This window comes from Chelon labrosus (genome assembly GCF_963514085.1).
Source record: "Chelon labrosus genome assembly, chromosome: 1".
Lineage (NCBI taxonomy): Eukaryota > Metazoa > Chordata > Actinopteri > Mugiliformes > Mugilidae > Chelon > Chelon labrosus.
Window position 1 is genome coordinate 8,519,644 of NC_140337.1, and position 23,078 is coordinate 8,542,721.

The 23,078-nt window shown below is 41.3% G+C and overlaps 1 protein-coding gene across 8 annotated transcripts in view; it reads left to right on the forward strand.

Moving 5' to 3' along the window:
• clcn3 (chloride channel 3) overlaps window positions 1-23,078 on the forward strand; it is a 43,467-nt gene that overhangs the window by 5,012 nt on the left and 15,377 nt on the right. For 3 of the 8 annotated variants that reach the window (XM_084544769.1, XM_084544774.1, XM_084544775.1), the window contains exons 2-3: window positions 9,111-9,292; window positions 20,916-21,076. In XM_084544769.1, coding sequence (XP_084400895.1) covers window positions 9,130-9,292; window positions 20,916-21,076 — 324 coding nt within the window. In that variant the 5' untranslated portion in view covers window positions 9,111-9,129. Of the gene's footprint in view, window positions 1-9,110; window positions 9,293-9,348; window positions 12,340-13,644; window positions 13,893-20,915; window positions 21,077-23,078 lie in introns of those variants that run through there. The other 5 variants (XM_084544770.1, XM_084544776.1, XM_084544772.1 and 2 more) reach the window with 4 other exon arrangements.

Genomic DNA, 23,078 nt, shown 5'->3' on the forward strand with positions numbered 1-23,078 from the left:
CGGATTACTGGCCTTCAGTTTCACTGTTGGCGTCTGCGGAAGGCTTTTGTTGGTCGCAGCACTGGCTGTAGTGTATTATTACTGTCACAGCAAGTGTCAACACTTATTTGGTAGAGATGAGTGACTTTCACAACAACAAGTCATCTGACCATTTTCAAAAGACCAAAAAATAGGTTTGGTTTAGCTCAAGTTTGCAATCTCACACACTCACTCAGCATACATCTGGGAAATCTAATTTCGGAAATATGTTTCTTTCAGATTTGATTTTGAAAATATGATTCTTGCACAGAAGTGAGTATGCGGACTTCCGGTGACGTCATGCGTTGAAAAGCAACCTTGAAGTTGAGCTCCGTCTAACTTAATAGTAAATAACCTAATTAAACTTAAAACTTTGTACTACATCACGGATTGATAATGGCAACATCTGCTAGAGGCAGGACTGCGACGAAACCAGAGACCTCAAAAGAGAAAAATGATAGTTCGAAGCTAAATCAACAGGAGGCTACAGATAATGCTAGCTCAGGAGCCAAAATATTAGCCGAGCTAGAAAAGCTAAGGGCAGAAAACCGTGAGGGACATAATCAAACGAAAATGTCCCTTAAGAAGCTGGAAACATCAATGGAAGAACTGAAAGGGGAAATGACCAAACTAGAGAAAAGAACCAAAGAGGCGGAAGATCGTATAAGTGCTACTGAAGACGATGGAAGAAGGTATGAGAGAGCCATACGTTATCTGCTACACCGAGAGAGAGATCTAACAGCTAGATGTGAAGACTTGCAAAACAGAACAAGGCGCAATAATCTGAGAATTTATCGGGTGCCGGAGGGTAGTGAAGGAAAAGATGTTAAGAAGTTTGTCGCGGAGATGATTCAATCTGTACTTAAACCAATGCCAGACGTGAATATGCAAATAGAAAGAGCACACCGCTCCCTGGCGGCCAAGCCGAAAGACCCCAATGCTACTCCGAGGTCTCTGATCGTCAGATTTGTGGATTACTCAGTCAAAGACAAAATCTTGCGACAAGCATGGAGCCAAAAATTAATGTATAAAGACAAACAAATATACTTTGACCACGACTACTCTCCGGAATTGCAAAGGAGGAGGGCACAAGTGCGAGAGACCATCAAACAATTAAAAGAGAAGAACGTTAAAGCCAAATGCCTCTATCCGGCGCAACTAAAACTGACAACGGAAAAAGGAGATCAGATCTACCCTACGCTTAAGGAGGCCCTCCCAGTCCTGGCTGAGTACAACATACATCCAAAGATCGACGAAAGATCACAGATGGAGGACGAGATATCTAGCTACAGGTGGAATGTCGTGGGCGAGAGAAGCGGGGAAGGCGCAGCGGGAGGGATTCCTTCCGCGGACACGGCCCGTTATAACTAAGAAGTGATGTCAACGCCGAGACTTTTTTCCCCCCCTCTGGATACATCAAACGTTAGGATTATTTCTCCTTTTCTATTTTCCTTATTGGACGGAGATCAGCGGAACTGTGAGTATACGTGCATACTGAGCAGCAACCGTTCCACAACCTGGACGACAGCAGCCAAGGCACTTTGTGCGAATCCCACAGAGGAATTGTCACCATCCTCTGCCCAAGCTACATCGGGATGTGGTTTGCTTAGTGTAGAGGCCATTGTTCTCTTACCTTGTTGTAGGCCTATAGCAAACCATTTGGGTATTTGGAAGTTTAGTGTTCATATTGTTAAAGGTTCTGTGTTATGTTTTGTTTGTTACTACCACCTTGAAATTATCACTAGTTGGGTTATTGGTATAACTATGTTAATAAGTATGTCTAAATGTCAAGAATGGGTGATATAAGAAATAGGGATGCAAGCAATTAATCGATTATCGATTAATTGTCGATAAGAAATTACTCGATTAAAATTAATTAATTGCAATTAATTGCATTTTGAACCCGTAATTCCCCGGCAGTCCTCGTGGGGGCGCTCTTGACGCCAGACGTACTTGATGCACACGCGGGAACACAAGCGAAGCAGGGCTCTGACAACGACAACAACAGACAAACGAGAAGCGGTACACTGACAGGATGAAGAGGGCAAAAGTTGGTCAATGACGACAACGACGCCAAATGCACAATATGTGGAAGTATTTTAAAGTACAACAACTCCACAACTTCGTTAAATTACCACCTAAATATGTCACATTCAGCCGTGCTACAAACAGCGAGTGGTTCAGAATATGTTTGATATGCTACCAAAATGTTATTCCCTGCCCTCAAGTAAGCTCAGAATAAATCTTTAATTAGCCCTCTCGTGCATAGCGGTCACGACAGTGGACAGCTACTAAAAAGTAATTTTCTCTTTAATGCAGTGGTTTCTACGGTGGAACTGCATATCAGCCTCTAGAGTGCTCTCTGCTGCCCTACTCCATTAAGGTCTTTTCAGTGGTGAGTCGGTGTAACTGCAAGTAAACTTCCTCTGAATCCAACGTGGCCGCTAAAAAGCCATCCGTGCCGACCACTGCTGGTATATCCTGTCAAAGCTTCTATTCTTGAAGAACCACATAGGTAAAAAAAAAAAATAAATATGATGATATACAGTAACATCTAAGGAAGCATATTATCCGTTTGGAATATGAAATTTTTACTTCCAATATGTAGAAAAATACATTTAACCATGTGTCCAATGAAGTGGACATCATGCATCACCAAGTATATTTTTAACACAAGTCATGTAATTGCTTCACTGTTTCTTGTGACTGTTTTGGTTACAAGTCAGTGTATAATTGTTCTATTTATAAGCTATTCATTTAAAATATAATTTTTTGTGCAGATTAGCTGTAGTTTGTGTTACTATACTAATTATTTTATAATTAATTAAAGATTTATTCTGACCTTACTTGAGGGCAGGGAATAACATTTTGGTAGCATATCAAACATATTCTGTAGATAGAACCTATTCAGAGGGAAATTCAGCCTCTCAGAAAAATTGCCGCTTATCAATTAATCGATCATCGATCGATAAGATGAAACAACTATCGATTAATGAATTACTCGATAATTTGCATCCCTAATAAGAAAGCATAAGGATAGGCATGAACAGTTTAAACTGTATTAGTTATAATGTAAAGGGATTAGGGAATCCAGTTAAAAGGAAAAAAATACTGAGCCAACTCAAGAAATTACAATGTTCTATAGCCATGCTCCAAGAAACTCATCTGTCAGAAAAAGAGCATTTAAAACTTAGAAGAGAATGGGTGGATCTGGTATTCAGTTCTTCTTTCGAAAACGGCAGAAAACGAGGCGTGGCCATCCTCTTTAATAAATCAGTATACTTCAATCATACAGACACAGAGATAAAAATGGTAGATATGTTCTTGTAAAGGGAGATATTAGTGGCACAAAAGTAACTCTACTCAATCTATATGCTCCAAACGAGGACACTGCTGTCTTTTTCAAAGACATAGCAACTTTATTGGCAGACACAATGGAAGGAGTGGTGTTAATAGGAGGGGATTTCAATTGTGTGCTTAGACAAAATATGGACAGGCTACCTGCAGGAGTGGGCCCACTATCTAGAAAGTCCTCTACATTACAGGCGATGATGAGTGAACTTGGCTTGGTAGATGTATGGCGGCGCTTACACCCCAAAGAGAAGGACTTTACTTTTATGTCACAGGTACATGGCAGCTACTCTAGGTTGGACATGCTGCTAATGCCAGGTCCGGATCTTTATAGGGTCACTGAGTGTAATATAGAGCCAATTACCATATCAGACCATGCTCCAGTCACCTTAAAGATAAACATAGGGCAAACAAAATCATTTAAGTACTGGAGACTTAATGTTTCATTGTTAAGTAATGACTTGATTAAACAAGAAATACACAAGGAATTAACACATTATTTTAAGATAAATGAGGATGATACCATCTCTCCAACAATCCTGTGGGAGGGGTCTAAGGCTGTGATGAGGGGCTGTATTATTGCCATTTCCTCTATATTGAAAAAGCAAAGGTTAAGTGAGCAGAATGAGCTAGAGAAAAAAATCAAGCAATTAGAAACAGAACATCAGCAATCTAAGAAAAAAGAAGTATTGGATACACTGAAAGAGACAAGAAAAACACTGGATGACCTACTAACTTACAAAACAGAGGGAGCTTTGAGATTCATAAATAGGAAATACTACGAAATGGGGAACAAAGCAAGCCGTCTATTGGCCTTTCAACTACGGAAAGCACAAAGTAATAGGACAGTTCATAAAATCAAAAGCCCAGATAGTGAGGAAATTCTAACACAGCCCACAGAAGGCTCGGACAACATCAGGAGGGCACTAAATCTGCAATCCATTGCAGCTAGGAGGACCACCCCTTCAATGCTTCTCAGCTTAGATGCTGAGAAGGCATTTGATAGGGTTGATTGGTCTTTCCTACAACAGACTCTTAGGTGCATGGGCTTTAATGATACTCTTATTAACTGGATATGTCTATTTTATAAAGAACCCAAATCTAGAGTTAGAGTGAATGGCCACTGCTCTAACTTTTTTCCATTGGGACGCGGCACTCGCCAGGGAGACTCTTTGTCTCCCTGTTTATTTGCTTTAAGCATAGAACCACTGGCGGAATTAATAAGGTCAAATCCACTCATACTGGGCATTCCTGATGAGGGAATGATTCAACACAAAATAGCTCTATTTGCGGATGATATTTTGTTATTCATAGAACGCCCCATGGATTCTATCCCTGAACTCTTGAATGTCCTAAATAAATATAGTGAAGTGTCAGGATATAAGGTTAATACCAACAAATCAGAAGCAATGATGATAAGTGGCCAATGGCCCCAGCAATTAGATGGATTGGTATCCTTTAGGAGATCCGGGCAGGGATTTAGATATCTAGGGGTCATCCTGACACCAAAACCAGTACAGCTTTACTCCTCTAATTATAACAAGCTAGTCAAAGAGATCAACCAAGACATAAGTAGATGGGACGTGCTGCCTCTGTCTCTTTTTGGCCGAATAGAGTCCGTAAGAATGAATATTCTACCTAGACTCCTATTCTTATTTCAATCTCTGCCAATTCAGGTTCCACAATCGGCACTAAAGCTTCTTGAAAAACGTATATCAACATTTATTTGGCAAAATAAGAGACCAAGAATACGCCTAAAAATATTGATGGCTAGTAAAGAAAAGGGGGGCCTGGGTTTACCTAATCTCAAAATGTATTACTGGGCAGCCCAACTTAGAACTATAGTGGTATGGATGACCAAAGATGAGGAAACTGGATGGGTATCTATTGAACAGAACTCGTTGACAGGGATATCACTATCTACTCTTCCCTTTCTTAGTCAGCAGACTCAGAGGAAGATAAAAATAAATAATATCTGGGTCAAACACACATTAAAGGTCTGGAACAGTGTACAGAAGCAATTAAAAGGGTCTTTGCCTCTGTCAAGGGCATTGCCCATTCTTGGAAACCTCGATTTTCTCCCATCCTTGACAGACTTAGCGTATAGAAGATGGGCGGAAAAGGGCCTGGTCATTGTTAGCCAGTTGTTTGAAAACAACACACTACGATCATTTTCGCAACTCCAAGAGAAATTTGACTTGCCCCCAAATGACTTGTATAGATATTTACAAATACGACACTACCTCACTAAGCACACAGACTGGGATAGTCTTAAGAGAGATCCAACAGAGGTTGAAAGGTACTTTATACATGTTTCCCAACAGTTGGTATCAACAAAGCATCAGGTATCACGTATCTATAAAAGTCTACTGAAAGACACATCAGATAACACCTATCATATTAAGAGTGAATGGGAATTAGAACTCAATACAATGATAGATGATGATACCTGGGAAAATATATGTATAGCGAGTCATAAAGGGATTGGAAGTCAGATGTGGAAAGAATTTGACTGGAAGATGAAACTGAGAATCTTTAGAACACCCCTTAAGGTGGCAAGGTTTAAAAACAATGCCCCCAATGTTTGCTGGAGGAACTGTGGCATGGTGGGTGATCATACCCACATATTCTGGGACTGTTCGGTGATACAGACATACTGGAAAGACATTAAAGAAGAATTAGACAACATTTTTGGGATTGATATCCCACTGGACCCTTTAATTTTTATACTGGAGAAAGTACCTGAGGACTTGCTTTCTAAGGACCAATGTTACATGTTACATATTTTGCTAATGACTGCCAAAAAAATGATCACTGTTAATTGGATGCAGCCCTGTGCCCCTACAAAAGATCAATGGATAGAAAAAGTTAAACAAGTTCATATAATGGAAAATATGACAGCTATATTACAGTTGAAAGTATCGCTGTTCATAAGACGATGGACCCCAGTCATTCTAGGCATGAACTTACACTAATACTGTACTAAATACTGTAGACATACTGTGTGAATATGTAACCAATATGTGTTGAATGTGATGTATTACAAGGTGAACCTTTTTTTTTTTTTTTTTTTTTTTTAGTTTTGTGTGTGTTCGCATTGATTTGTAATGCTTAAATTGCCTGCAAAGTTTTATATGGGCAATAAAGTTCAAAAAAAAAAAAGAAGTGAGTATGCGATGACAAGCTGACAATCAGCCATTTTCCTGTCTTGGGCTGTCAGTGAGCATCAGTGAGCCCTAGGTTCTCCCTGGTGTACCACACTGTCGACAATAGTTTGACCCCTGCCCCTGACTTTTCAGCTAAACCAACATGTTGAACTGGCAGTGGAAGTGGTCAGTGAGACGGATCACTGTGATTTCCTGTTCAAATTAGCAAATCCGTGCACAAGAAGAGAACTGGAAGTAAACAAAACTAAGTTCAAAGGGCACTGCTGATCAACATGATTCAGGAGAGGCCAGATCTGTATGATGTTTTGTAGCTCTTCCTAGCTAATCCTAGCCTCCTAGCTAATAGTAGCTCTTTTGGTGAATGACAAAAACAGACTACTGCCACCTACTGAAGAATTATTTCCTTTTACGCCAGTGAAGAACTATTGTACAAGCTGGCCATTGGCTGTAGTGTTCAGACAGAGGTGACATCAGTGTCAGAACAGCAACAGTCCTGGTCTGATTCTGGGTGTGCCATGCCTCACACAGCGCACACACACAAATCAAGAGCAAGGGAGGGAGCATGGAGGGAGCTAAGAAACCTATTACGCCTAGGTGTGCTTTCACAAAGATATCAGGAATAAGGAGTCACCTGTCAGGCACTGAAGGATTCATAAAGATCAGCTGGGCTCCTCTGTCTCTCTTTTTCATTATTACTTGGTGACTCATCATGTCTCGTGGCTGATACTGCTATTCATATCACAAGCTTATCTTTTATTTTCAGGCGTCACTGGACCGTCATTGTGTGCAGCCAGGATCATTCTAGGTCATGTCGCTTTCTGAGTCACGGGGTGTAGTTCCCCTATTTTCCTCATGGGGGCGAGATTTGAGAGCAAATGACGGTTCTGTGTGTCGCTTGCTCTCTTGACTCCATCAGGAATATAGTCATGATCATCCCGCCGTCATAGTGAGCATGTCCCTTTTAATCTCTGTCTATAAATATGTCACTTAGCTGTACAGCGCACAAAGGTTTTTGGATTATTACATCATCCCTGCCAAATATCTTGATCTAAAATTTTAGCAAGCATTATGTGAACGGAAGAAACAAATTAAGAAACAAAAAATAGAAAGCAATAGCTAAGCTTAATATCAGCTATGTTCAGTATTACCAGAGAGAATTTAGACATAGTAATTAAAGGATTATAAATATTTTTGTAGCATTTGACATTTTATTTTCAGTTATTAACTGCAACTCCAGACCCTAAGCAGCACCTAAATTTACCCAGGAGTATTTCACCTGGAGATCAATTTAACTAATATGATCCCAAGTTGTGAGCCAAAACGATATCCGTTCGAACAACTGCGATCTTCATGCGAACTGGCCTTGTCTTTAATTTGTAAAGTATAAATTACACAGCACATTATCGACCATATTTTTCTTTTTCTGCATCTTTGTCCTGCCTCTTTCGTTTTCTTTTCGAATAAACACGTTGAAAGCAGTTTGGGTGCATGGAGACCCATCTATAGGCCATAGGAATAGTATAATATTTGATAAAGTCTTGAACAGTGATGGGATGGATAACATGCGGCACATATTAATGCATTGGATTTTATTTATTGATGCGTTTTGCTTTCATCTCATCAGGCCAAGGTGGAGCAGTTGGGAATTTTCTTGCGGGATCAGTATTATTTTTTATAATATATTTTCTATTATTATTTCAAAATTGCAAAACTAATGGTTTAGTGGTGTACAATAATTACCTCCGACATGTGGCGGAGTGGACACAAAGCCTTGATGTCAAATCCAAGGATAATGTCGGTAGATTCAAACACAGAGTGCTACATATAGGGGGTGATTTCCAAATGACATGACATCAAAGGTAATGCTAATTTAATCGATGATCTGAATTCGACAATTAAATCTGTTTTCCTACTGCTTCCTGCCTCTCTGGTCTGGTATTGAAGTATTTGTCATCAGTCATGCTGCCTCATCTTTGGAATTAAGTCTTCTCATCAGCCGCAATACTCCACGTTCATCCTGCTGCCTAATGGCCGTATCCGTCCCTCTCATCTTTTGTTTTAGTTTACCCTCCATCACCGAACACTTTTCCAGTATTTCTGTCAAACTGCATCTCTTACCTTTCAAGGTTAGTTGCAGCTATTTGTCTGTGTGCTGCCTTGTCTACAATCGAAATATCCCTTAATAAAAATAAAGATAAAAGATGGATAAACCTGTATTGTGGATGAAAAAAGTTTCTTAAGATGAACCTTGTCAGCTTTGCGGGTACCTTTGCTATTTGGGTTTCCTAATAGTTGGATAAAATGAAGGGCTGTGTGACCTTGCAGTATTGAAAGTTGAACGATGATCTGAGAACTAGTTCCAGACCTTGTTTGTCTGTTGTGTTGTGGAGTTTCTGGACTATAAAGGTTTGACACCTTCGCTAGGGAGTTCTCTTAACATGCATGTTAACAACGCCTGCCTGCTCGTCTTTCTACCTGATAGACTCCCTTCACTTTGTAGACTCTGTAACCTAGCCTCCTCACAACACAGTATGTATATCTCCACCACTCCCCTCCTCCCCCCTTATCATCCAGGGTACCGGCGCGTTGCTAAATGGAGTCGGAGCAGCTGTACCACAGAGGCTACTGCAGGAACAGCTACAACAGCATCGCCAGCGCCAGCAGCGACGAGGAGCTGCTTGATGGAGCCGGCGTCATCATGGACTTTCACACCACCGAGGACGACAACCTGCTGGATGGGGACGCTGCCTCCCCAGGTAGGGATTATGGGATGCCTCCAAGTCCCCCGCAAGCAGTTTGATTGGTCTGAACGTCTTGAGCTTCCCCTCCATATCCCAAGCTTGGTGAACTTTCGTAGGACTTCTCCTTGAACTCTCAGTGAGCTTCCCATCGTGCCCCATCCTTTCTGTTGCATCTTCTTCAGATCCAAAGTGGAAGTTATCTTGTGGTTCACTCTCGGCCAAGCAAAACTGCTGCTGAAGATGCATCAAGTGTGTGTCTGCTTATGTGTGCTGCTGTCTTTCGGCTCCTCGCCTCCGTCCATCCCCATCAGCTGCTTTAGGTGATCTGTCAAACCCTGGAGAAGCCTTCTGCCTTCCATCCGTCCATCCATCATCACAGTCTGACCTTTACAGCCTTACAAATGGTTATAAAAAGTGTTATTTACCTTTGAGGGAATGAGTTTAAAGAGAGCCAAGCTCACTTATTTGTAACCAACTTAGTCTGTGCACTTGTAAATTTGTTTAACCATTAGTTAATTAATGGCTTTATAACCATTTGTAAGGTTTGGTTTTTGTTACGTACTGCCATTTGTTTGGTTGTTTTGCACATGTTACTCATCGTTTTGTTCATAACTGCCACTGAACTTTGCATGTTTTCATATTTTTTGTTTCCTGATTTGTCACCATTTCTTTTCCACTCTTTATATATCACTGTACTGTTTCTATCGAGCATCTCGAGCTGATCACCTCTTGAATGGCTTCCTGTTTCCTGCAGTTTGCCTTGCGGCGTCACTACTACTCATGTGCCTCCTTTGGCCTTGGTTGTTGTTTCCCCTACTTTCTGTCTCTTTGCATACATGGATTTTTTCCCTGTCAAAAATGCTCTGATAAATGACTGAATTGTGGTGTGAGTTACTCAGGATGCATAAAGTTAGATGGTAGGTTACAGTCATTACCTTTCATTCACAGTGAAACTGCTGCAGGTGATTTTAGCCATGTTACATAATTCTACTCATGCCTATCATTTTCAGCACAATCACCAGTTTTGTCTTTCATTCAGTGCCTCGTGAGCGCTCTACAGTAGTATCTGTACCATCAGCATCATCTGACCTGACGCTTCCTGTTTGCTCCTCCTTGTCGGAGTAAATTTGCGGACTCTCTTCTAGCTTTGACTTGCAGCTGGTCAAACAGAAAATGCACATGCTGAGGATCGGGTCAGAGGTGCCGGCAGAGCTTGACTCTTCAAATATGAACATTTCGTCTTCAGTTAGAATCCCTACGCACTAAAGTGGCTGCTCTTTGAATGCACAATGAGCTTTGTAGTTGGTGAGTGCATTTATTCAAGGGATAAATAGTTTTTCCTGTTTGAATTGGATAGTTGGAATCTGTTGTTTTCATTGGATTCAAGACAGAGAGAACAGTGAGGTTTTCTCTGCGCTTGTTTGACTGTAATCTTCCTTTTCTGTGGTACAACTATTAACTTCAAGTACTTGTAGTACTTACCTTTTCATGCCACGCCACTGCATGGATTTTAATCCTTTGACAACATTTATTTGTACTTTGAAGCACCACTAAGAACTACAATATTATAGACCAACTCTACCAGTTTAGAGCACACTCAAGTATAAATAAAGGCTTTGCTTTGACAGAATTGCTCAACAATCAAGAGTATAACAGCTTTTGTGTCTAGACTGACTAAGAGGAGTACACACAGGAAGAGTCTAGCAGTGATGTGGTGACAAGAAACCATTGAATGTTAATAAAATATAGAGAGTTGTGGGGATGATTGGCAAAAAAACAGTGGCAATGTGATGTGGGCAGGTACCAAGTAAAAGTAATCTCAACTTTGACATGGCGCGACTAAGGTGGTGACCTATTGGAGTGACTGATTAATGTGACAGTTAATTGACATATGACACAAAATTCCACAAATGTTTTGCTACTAAAAAACACAGTGTACAACTTTAAATATAACAGTGATGGCTAAATACCTAGCTTCATCCGCACACTAGCAACCAAGAGTGTTGGTCTGATCAATATTTACACAGTCAATACTGATTGTGACACAAAAATCAGCTTTTACATAAACACATCATCAATCTTGATCTTTTGTTTCACTGACCAAGATATGTACTGAATGAATGCAGTGTTTGGAAATTCCATACACGTCGGAAGTGGCGATATACTGTGTTTACAGAAAGATAAAACCAGACTCTTTGTTATTTGAGCTACTTGCTGAATGTAGTACCCAAATTATTAGTTGTATTTTAAAATGGCATTATAATGTCATTTTATTAGGTGCTACTTTCTTTGGGGTTTTATATTTTATGATTTGTGTTTGTGCCATATTGTTTTATCTGCAGAGGTAGTAGAGGTTACATTTATGTACCGTGTGTGAGTTTATGCATGTCATAATGGCATCCATTTCAGCCTTCAAAAGGTGAAAGCATAGAGTAACCCTAACTTTCCACCACTGACACTGTCACTACTACTGCAGACAGAGTATTATCGTAACTAATATTGCAACAATCAGGCATTATTTGCTCTGCCATACTTGTACTACTCTATATCCGGGGCTGCACCTACCTGTCTCGTCATTCTTGATTTCTGCATAATGTATGTACAACAACATTCCCATGAACCAGTTTTGCTGCCAACCGGTGTGAGTGAGTGTTTCAGGAAGTCTCTGGGTGAATATCCTTCCTTGAAGTTGGTGTGCTGCCTGCCTCTGTGCTATTTTTACGTAGTGGTGAGGGGTGGGTTCAGAGAAAACTGTCAAGCCTTCCTCAGGGCTAAGACTGCAGTGTCACCAAGGGGCTGATTCACTCTGTATAGTGCCTGTGAGTTTTGTTCTCAATTTTTTGTTGGTTCAGATGAAGTACCGGAGATGAAGACAGCACTGAGTTGAAAAACTATGGTCCTTGACCGGAAAATGGATTTTACAAAAACTTGATGTGTTGACGTGATGTTGTTGAGGATTTGCTGTTTGGACGTGCTCACTGGGAATTCCTGAGGAGGGAGTTGGCAAACTATGGCCAATATCACCTGTGCTGCTGCTTAGCAACAGAAGCCCTGCCAGAAAGGTAAGGGGACACGAAGGTCTAAGGTTGGTTGAAAATCTCAGAATCCCCTTGTAACGTTGGAACCGCAAAGGATTTGGAGGAACCTGACTAAGCTTTTGTGTTTCATACAATAACACTTAACTACGTCAAGTTTACAAAACACCTTTGAAAGGCAGTGACTGTGCTCACTTTTGGATTTAACTGTGAAATCGGCTTCTCTGACTGAGGGATTATAAATCTGTAAACATGCAATTATGTTACAGCCACCAGCAAAGTTTTATAGTTTTGTCCTTGCATGTTGGAGGCAAGGCAGCACTTGTACTGATTTTATTCAAAAAATCAACTAGGCATGCTAGTGAAAAAGCAACTTGTATTGTAAATTTAAAGTCTGCCTGACTGTATTCAACTCACTGGAATAGTTATTGATTAATTCTAAGATAAGATTAAACTTAAAAACAGAAGAAATATAATTTTATTCAAAATAATTAATGATTTTTTTAAAAATATTCTTAATGTGGATTAGACGCCTAATGCATATATAACCCCATCTCATATTCCTCTTTTAAACTGATGAATCTGCTAATACTGCTGAGATCTATATAATGCCAGAAAATACTACACAAATCTTCTGGTTTTACACAATCACCAGTCAAAATTTCAAGGCATTTGAGAGGCTCAAGCTAATTTTTGGTATTTTTTTCTGGGAAAAATTATTTCGTCCTTATTGACTCATCAAATTTGTTGCTAATTAATGTTTTATTGATAGCTTCTCTCAGTCTGTTGTACTTAATATGGATCAGTCTAGTAAATTTCCTTACTTTGACCACCCCTGCATTGCTCACAATGGTATATTCCATTTTAGAGCTCACCCCTCCCAAACACACACATACACACCGTGTGACCTGCACTATGGTCTCTCCCATTCAGGCAGGGCTGACTGATCTCCCCTAGCAACGAGGCAGGGAGGACTGACCGGCCTGGTGTGATCGTCTTTCGCTGTGTGTGTGTATTCTTGTTTTTATTAGGTCGTGGGGACCAAACCCTTGTAGAATACTAATGTTGTGGGGACATGTTGTCTTTGAGGGGCCACCTTTCTGGGCCCCACAACTTTTTAAGACATTTTAAAACATGTTAAGCACGGTTTTTCAGTTGTAAATGTTACATTTACGTTTAGGGCATAGGGAATGCATTATGTCAGTGGAAGGTCCTCACAAAGATGGAGACGTGAGTGTGTGTGTGATGACGACATCAGCTCTAGCAGTCAGCTGCTGCAGTGGAGGGTGAGCAAGAAAGAAAGGGGAGGGAGAGAGAGAGAGAGGATTGTGCGCTTACGCACACACACACCACACACACACACACTCTTTCTCACTAACACAGCCTCGCTTGTCTTCCTCCGGTAAACATGGCAGCGACAGTGAGACACGCAGCAAGCAGAGCGTAGTGAAGCCTAGCCTAGTTTAGCTTAGCCTCCGTCTAAACTGTCAACATGGAGGAGGAGGACGCAGCAGCCGACCCCTATTTGCCCTACGACGGGGGAGGGGACACCATCCCCCTGCAGGAGATGCCTAAAAGAGGTACGCCACGTCCCCTCTTGTCTCTCTCCCCCTTCCCTCTTATTCCCTCTTGGTGCTGTGATCACCGGCCTCCTTCTTCTTGTGCAACGAGTGCATGTAACCATATGGCAGTGCAGGGCTAAACAAACGCTGCCTCCTCCTCCTCTGCTGCTAGTCAGGCATGGAAACCGGAGAGCCAGTGTGGATTAGTAGCTGCCATTACTAACGACAGGAGCTATCTGGCCGGCTCATTCCACCATCTCTGTTGTTGATTAACCCGCAGTGTGTGCACGTCAGCTCAAGATAATGAGATAGATTTTATTTGATGTGGGGGCTTGAGTTTGGGCCTGTGAGCAGCAGCAACGACGTAAGAGAACCTCATGGGCATCCATTTTAATGTCCACGCAGAAAGACAAACATGCATTAGCAGGGCATTTATATATCTAAGCTGTCTTTTTGGAGGATTTCACCATCTTCCTGCAGAGTGAGGACACCTGTTGGTGAGACTCAGGATGTCACTGCACATCACATATAACAGGCTCCCTAGGGGACAGGTTGTTGCCAAATTATCATCAGTTTTATATAACAATTTTAGGTTCTTACAACGTGTGGCCTTTAGGGAGTTTTCCTCCCATTTATGGGTGTGCGTCTCTTGGTTCCTCCAGGCCTTGTTAGATTTTTGCGGTGAGTGAGCTTAGACAAAAGACCCCTGGTGAGTTAAGGACACATCCCCTGATGCCTGCATTCACTTTATACAAAGGCTTCAGTCTGCAAACGTCTCTATGCGTTTACTTTATTTGCAGACATACAGTTTTAGAGTCTTCAGTTTTTGTGGTAGTCACATATCTGGATATTTTCCACTATGCAAACAGACACTTTAATGCAGACACATTTTTTGATATACAATGTGTCCTCATATAACTAAATAACAGAACACAATACTGAGTGTATTGCAAAACATGAATTTGTTCACCTTCAGTTCATTTACCTTGAACACACTGGCCTTGTCTCAAATACCAGCATGTGTAAACAAACAAGGGGAAGTTGTGTAAAAGTTTGGAGTCCTCTGTCTTTTTGGACTCCGATCCATTTATCCACCAGCGGGGAATCCACCCGTCTGGTCAGCATGCCGGCGTCATTCACCAGCAGGGCTCTTTGGGCTGTAATGAGGTTGTCGGGGTCAGTTTATGATGCTGGTCACATGATGGCTGAGCAGGCTAACTCTACTCCAGCCCTGCTGATCCAGGGTGTCCTACCCAGTTGCCTCTAAACCTTTCTGATCTGATTTACTCAACAGTACCAAGGTAGGCCTAAGAGAGGAATGCAGAGAAGTAAACATGGAGTAATTCACCAAGCGACTGCCTGATGGTCATTTCTGACTTCATTGACCGTAGTTGTATCAGACGCTGTTCATTTAGAGAAGTGTGCGCACTGACGTGGCTTTTTGCCCTGATGCAGTCAAAACAGAACCGCAGCATCACCGTAGTGATGCACAGAATGAAACCGAAGCCATATTTTTATGTGTGTGTGTGAGAGAAAAGGCATTTCGTCGACTTGACAGCTGAACCGTAAAAGCATGATGCTGGCGACGTAGATTTCGGGTTCTGTTTTCTGCGGCGTCACTATCACTTGGCTCTGTGCTTCTGATTCAATTTAGGGGTCTCTAATAGCGCAGCGTCATCAGGATGGGCTTTTCTGGTTTATCTCATCAGACATATTTGTGGTTTTCTTTATAGCAGCTGAAAATGTTCCTTTCCAAATAACATACGTTCATTCTGAAGCAGAAGTCTTGGTCATATGTTGTCGTCATAGACTGACACTGCAATGTTGGTGTCAGGATGTGCTTTTTATTCATTTATTTTTTCGTGAATATTCTGCCACTCTTCAACTGGGTTAGTTCCACTATCTCATAAATTATCTACAGTGGTTCCACGATGAACAGTAATGAAGCTTGGATCGTTGGGATTTTACCTCTCTGTTGAAGCTTACGGAGCATTTATCTTATTATATGTGTCCTTCAGGAGAATTTTTTCTGTCATCATTAGAGTGAGATAACTGGCCAAAATTAACTGCGTTTGTCAGACTGACGTTTGTTTATGTCAGCTGTGTTTGTCCATGGACAGAGCTAGCTGCTCCATCTGGGTTCACCGGACGATCCTAGCTCGCTGTCACCTTGGTGAAGTTGGTGGGTGAACCAAAGTTATGCACGGTGTTGTACTGTAAATTATTTGTGGAGCTTTTTCTTTGTGTCAATCAACTGCATTAGTAGCACTTATTGGTTGTCACCAAATCATTTGCTAGTCTCTTCCCATGTGTACACCCCTTAAGATGGTCTGCAAAGTCATTAATGCCACCATTTCCTTTTGTCAATGCTTTTGAAAGGCCTGTTACAACCTCATAACTTTTTGATTCTCTTTGACTTGACAACAGAAACTGAAACTCCGGTCCCTTCAAAGTAATTTTCAAATCTGAATTTAATAATTTTTCTTTTTTTTTTTGTTAGTGCAGATACAAATATGAGAGAGAACAGAAATATGTTCTGACTTCATCTCACCGCTACTGTTTTATTAAAGTGCAATCTGACCATGTTGTCCAAAAAGGTTAATTAAGCGTATCCTGCATCCGTCCATTCTTTTGAGTTCAATCTTTCCGTACTCTTTATTGAGGAAGGCCTAATGTTGACTAAATTTGAACTGTGTCAGCTGTGGTTGCTGTAGCTACAGGGCGTTCAACTGAAACCAACTTCTGCTGATCGGTGTTTAAACTAAATTTTTTCAAGAGATGTTGTGTAAAGATTGTTGGTCCTTAGTCGCTCGCTTGTGTTTACTATCCAGATGTAAAACTAGATGGCTTAAAGGAAACAGGAAAATATACAGTGTACTATAATCAATGGTTATTTATTTAAAATTGCATTTGGTTCATTGACAGCAGAGGCAATGTCAGATATCAGTCCTTTACAAAACTAAACCCAGATCTCTGTATCAGGTTGCTGTTGTTGGGTCAACAACTGAGTCATCATCTTCATCCCAGCTCCCCTTCATTCACTGTCACCATCTGCTTTGGAATTTAACTGTAGAGTAAAATTGTCAGCCCCCCCCTACTGCTGCTGACTCCGCAACAGCTACAATACACTCACTTCTCTTTTCTCTTTGCCACACAGGATATAGATTGCCTAGTCAGATGAAAGATACTCTTGATCACGTTGTCCCTGAGTCTTAGTGAAATTCTTGCCAATGGAATTTTGACTTATTTCTCCGCTCCCACGTTGCATCAAGCATCAAAGGGAGTTATATGAGCTAATAAGTAGCTCCGTCTACGGCCTCCATCATGACCTTTATTAGTGGTAGTACGGATGTTGTAGTTGAGTAAGTGTTAGTAGGAAAATCATGCAGATGTGTTGATGTCATTTTATGACCTGTTTTACAGCCCCACTCAAAACCTTCAGAGGGTTTTTATGTTTAATGCTGGTCACAGAGGGTTAACAGCTATGAACAAACCTTTGTTTTATAGTCACGGCCCTGTCCCAGTTGTTCACAGGGGATTAAAAACGTGGGTGAAAGTATATAATGTGGACTGGAATGTGGACAATATGTCGCAACGTTGCATTTAACGATGTTTCGGTTTATATTCAGAGGGCAATCGAGACAAAGTTCTGACCCGCTGTCAACCCAACGTGCTTGCAAACAGTTTAGTGATTGGTCATAATCCGTAGCAATTGTGGGAACTGGCATTTATTGCTGTTCTGTGGTTCATGTACTAGTGTTCTGTGCATGAACAACATGTTCAGTTTGATCGAGCATCTATGGTATGTGTAGCGTATATACTGAGAAGTCTCACTGCTGCTGCCAGGTATCTCAGAAGGAGGAGATGTGCTCTTGAGGTGTACAACTAAGGATGTATCAGGGCTGATCCAGGCAGTTTCAAAATGACTGGCTTGAGCCACCCAAATGCTCGTCGGCGCTGTGTCTTTTTTGCCAGTCGGGTTACTTCCTGCTTCACTTTCCACTTCCTGCTTCACTTTCAACGATGGCAACTGAAGCTTTCGATTAAATTTTGACCGAATTTTGGAGAACACGAGTCATAGAAATGTCTCCAAATCTCCAAACCTCCTCAGTTAACCTTACAGATTTTTTTGATCCAGACCAATCAATTCGGAGATGGAGAAGCAGTTGGAAATACGAAAGCGGAAACACGCTATTACCAAGCGGACCAATCACAGCCCTTCGCTATGCGTCGCGTAGTTGCATTTCTGGCAAGATGTACGTCAGTTACAGCACTAGGCTCTGCGTAGGTCTCTGCATTGTCGCCGTAGCCTCTGCTTCAACTTAGCTTAACCTTGATTGGGACATCAAGTGTGCTGCTTGGTTATACAATTACAGTGTAAGCGTATAAATAGTAGACTAGGTTGAATCCGTGTGATTGCAAGCGGGCTGAGACTTTCTCTCTAACCGTTGTCGACTCGGTTGATGTGGTGTGAGAGCGCCCCTCAGAAACTAACCGTCCTACTGCAGCTCTAAGGTTTTATTCTAAAGTTGTATCATCTGTTCTCTAGGATCTGTTAAACCCTCAGTAATCGCCTCTGCTGCCAACAGTGTCTCATCACACGATGCTGAGGAATTCAGCGTACCTGGGTGATGTGAGGTCACACCTCAGTGAATGAATGAATGAATGATAGTGGCAGAGGAAGTGGAGATGAAACTTAAATGTGCTTTCTACTGTGCACTATAGATATTTGAAGAGGAACACCATCGGGCAATATTTAGTTTCTCAGCTCTGTCAGTTGAAATGTTCACCTCGCAGCATTGATACCACACCCAGCAGAGCCCCTCAATGCATGTAGAAATGTTTTGTGAAACTGTTCCTTTTGGCTCCGTTACTCTAAAAGTTAGCAAAAAATACCAGGTCTTATCTTTTGTCTCTTTTGTAATTTCCTCATTGAACGTACCCTACAGCTCTTTGAGCTGTCTTATTGTATTTGTCAACCTGACTGCAACCAACAAGCACAGCAATTACTCCATATGAATTAATCTGATGTCTTCGATTGTGCACAAGGAGCAGAAACCAGTTGAACATGTAAGGCTCCACTTTAGTATTTAGACTGACAGCAATTTGTGTTTATCTGGAGCTTTTTTCATTTCATCTCAGTGGGACAATACTGCCTTTGTAGATGAATATTTGTGACATCAGGAGTAGGAGGCTTAGAAATTTTCAAATGTCAGAGGATGGTTTCCCTCATTTATCAAACAGGCTTTGGGGCAGATTAAACATGGCGCAGTGCTTTTTAAAGCTAGCAGAATTGCATTACTTCCTGCATTACGAGGATGATGTGGAAGGATTTTTAATCATCCCACAGGTCGTATCGTTGCCGTTGCTTTAATGGAAAGAAAATTCTCATCCTCCAACTTCCGTCGCCAAAGCAAAATGGCAGTGGTGTTTTTCAGATAAGATGGAGAGAGAACCAGCCCCCTGGCTGCTTTTCTTCACCCTGTGTGTCTGTGTGTGTTTGTGTGTAGATATGAGTCAGTATGTTTTGATGTTAGCCTCTTCTGTTTAGTCTGTGCATCCATGCAGAACATATCAGACTTAACCACTGATGCTCGGCAGTTCTAGTCAGTGTACTGAATGTATGAAAAGGGCAGTGGACAATGTTTTCTTTCTTTTTTGTTTCTTCATCATTTAATAAATGCTATAACATAGTCATTTCTCACTGACTCTACATGGTTATGTGGTCTCTAAGTGGTGGCATCGTTCTGCAGTCTGTTGTCGATAGAGCAGGGTGAAAGAGTTTGTAAAAATAGAGCATATTTAGGGCTCTGAGAAATGCCACAAATGTTATTAAAATGTCATGTACTTGAATTCTTAGAAATAACCAGCTTGGTTTTTTACAGAAACAGGTTTGAGTTGTAGTCGCTGAGCTGGCCTTTTTAAAGGTTACAGTCAAAGTTGGGAGTTTTTTAAAACTCATTAAAACTGATTTCTTATTAACAACGAGCCACTGCTCTGGAACTTGTCTGATGAAACAAAAACAGAACTCTTTGGTCATGATGACTATCGTTATGTCTGATGGAAATATGTGGTGTCTTGCAAGTCGACACCGTCCCATCCGTGAAGCATGATGGGTGGCAGCATCGTGTTCTCAGGTTGCTTTGCTGCAGGAGGGACTGGTCTACCTCAGGAAACAGATGGCATCATGAGGAAGGAAGAAAATGTGGATAAATTGAAGCAACATCTCAAGACAGCTGCTAGGAAGTTGGAGTTTAGTCGCAAATAGGTCTTCCAAGTGGACAAGGACCCAAGCAAAGTTGTGGCAAAATGTCAAGCGTCCACCCACACCTACTGATCTGCACCTCAGACCTGCAGAGAGAATCTGCTGCTTTGCTACAATGCATACGTGCTTCTTACTTCACCCTAAGCATCCAGTGTAGGTGTGATTATTGATAGATAAAGATTTCCACCAGGCATTTCAGCTGGGTTTACTCTGTAAAATGTTTCAGCAGATGATGGACTTTGTTTCCAGCGGTCTCATTAAATCTCAGTGGTGACTGTGCAGTTAGCTCTGCAGTGTTTCCAGTGGGCTGGATTACTGAGGTGGTTTAGTTCTAATGTGCAGCCAGCTGCAAGAAACACTGTGAAGGAGCTCTTTTCCTTTTCTGTATCGTTAAGTATCAGATGAACGGCAGAGCAGCATGGCCAAAATACAGTATGTCTGTCCTTGTTGTAAGCATCGATTAGATATCATTTTATCATCTGAATAATTTACCGACATTAGTCTTTTGTGCCAAGATGCATATTTTTCCAGATGCGCATTATTTAATCAAATAAAAAACAAATAGTACAGATATTACATCAGACATTACTTCAGAATAAATACCTGTGGTGATTTTCGCATGTACACTGAGGCCTACTGAGAAACTAGCTTATACTTTTAAAAGGATGAGCTATATATTGTGATAATTAAAAAATGAATCTCACTGTTTTTGTGGAAATAGAATTATGGAATTTTGCTAATTTTTTTGCTCATTACTCCCTGTTTTGTCTCCTCAGCGTCTAACTACGCCATGTCTAACGGAGGCGGGGCCCCGAGTAGCACCACCCACCTGCTGGACTTCCTAGAGGAGCCCATTCCAGGTGTGGGGACCTACGACGATTTCCACACCATAGATTGGGTCCGTGAGAAGTGCAAGGATCGCGAGAGACACCGGAAGGTGAGGGCGCAGAGAGCAATGTTACACCTTTTAAAGTATACTTAAAATACAAGGACGCCTTAAAGAAGCTAACTTCGATAGCGGGTCTGCCAGTAGTTGGTTTTGAGCATAGGCTGCATAAATATATGGACGTCGGAACTGCTCCTTAAAACTGAAGCCAAAGCAAGTAGAGCTCCCCCTGGTGACTGGCTGCAGTATAGGTCATAAGCTCCACCCCCTCCATGTTAGTGGATGGGACTTGCGCCGAACTAAAACACTGAAGTACACATCAAAAATTTATTTTTTCAAGATGGTTTCTGTCATTTTAAGTAGTTAATATAAGGTTGATGCATGTTCAAGTAATTAAAAGTCATTTTTAATTAATATTCAGTAGCAGTGGAAAAAAAGATTCAGCTCATATAACCAGCCATCAAAGACGACTCAAGAATCATCAGCTGAGACTCTAGATTCATGATTCTTGAGTCCTACCACGTTTGATTGATATATAATCAATAAACGGCACAATTCAAACATCTTCATCTCACTCGGCAGAGAAACAAAACGTACTACCCAACTTGACCACTTGCAAACTAAGGCACTCAGACACTCGCTCTCTTACGCACAATACGCAGAGAAACGAAACTTAACCGACTCATAACCGCTGCTTGTGGATCCCTGCTCAACCGAAAGTCAGCAGCCACTCACTCCGCTGGCAGATAAACGAAACTCAACCGACTCTTACACTACTAATCAAGAGAGACAAGAGCCAATTAATACGCTCACTCGTCACCAAGTTTGCAGAAAATAACCAAAATATTGCCAAACTGGTGACGTGACCTTTCCCTTTTTATCTACAATTTCCTCTCGCGCTGTCACACTCATATTCTCCTTTCACTCCACGCCGTTCTTTTTGTTGTTGTTGTTGTTGATGCCACCAACCTGGCTTAGCTGGGCCGTGATAGATCGAGAGGCTAAAGCCCTTCCTCTGCCTACATCCCCCAGAATGACGCAGTTCTGGCTCAGAGTTTTCTTCCTATTTTGCTCTAACGGAGTTCATGTGAAATTATCGAACATTCTGTCGAACGTATTTTCTATTGATATTGATCACATGTCTATCGCGATAGATATCGTTATCGTTTTATTGCCCAGCAGCCCTAGATTATGGATACGTTTGGTTTTAGTTAGTTATTTGATGCTATGGAAACAGGATGTGACTTAATGTTGACCACCAGCTGCCATGCCAACCGTGCTGTAAAGCGGTCCCGTGGGACTGTGAGAGTTATAAAAGAAAATTTAAAAAAATGTTGCAACTGGTGGAGATAGAGCAGAGTGCAGTATTAATTAAATGAAAACGCGAGTGCATTTGGTGGAAGTGTGGTTCGGTCATCGATATCGTGGCTCAGACCGTACTGTGCAGGCTCTGGCTCCAAAGTCGCAAGATGGCGCTGCCCGTATCCCAGCAAAAATAGCTTCAGTTTGACCAATGCAAGGACGTGGGAACTTGAAGGATTAATAAAGTATTCTGATTCTGATTATGGACAACATACTTGTTGTCCATATTTATACAGTCTATGGTTTTAAGTGTACAGGAAGTCTCTAGTAAACAAAATATGGACGGTTTTCTTTCTATGAAGTGATTCAAACTAATCCACAGCACTCAACAGATTTATTTTCTTGTGACTTTATCTAGCCAGTGTCAGCAAAAAATATCCTCTGCTGCACAGGAAGCATTGTGTTACACACTTCCTGTGCAGCAGCAACAGTTTGTGTAGGTCACACAAACAGAATTGTGTTGACTGAATCAGCACTTTTAACAGAGGAAGAAACTAACACCACTCATACGCAGGAAAAGCTCGCAAGCAGAAAAGCCAAACAAAACAATATCAAATGTCACTGGTTTAAAATTATTATTTTTTTTAATTATTTGAGACAACCACTGTTTTTTCTAGATTAAAATAAAGAAACTCCTCACACATTACAAATATCCACTGCCTAGATATATTTTATGTTTTCACCACTCGTA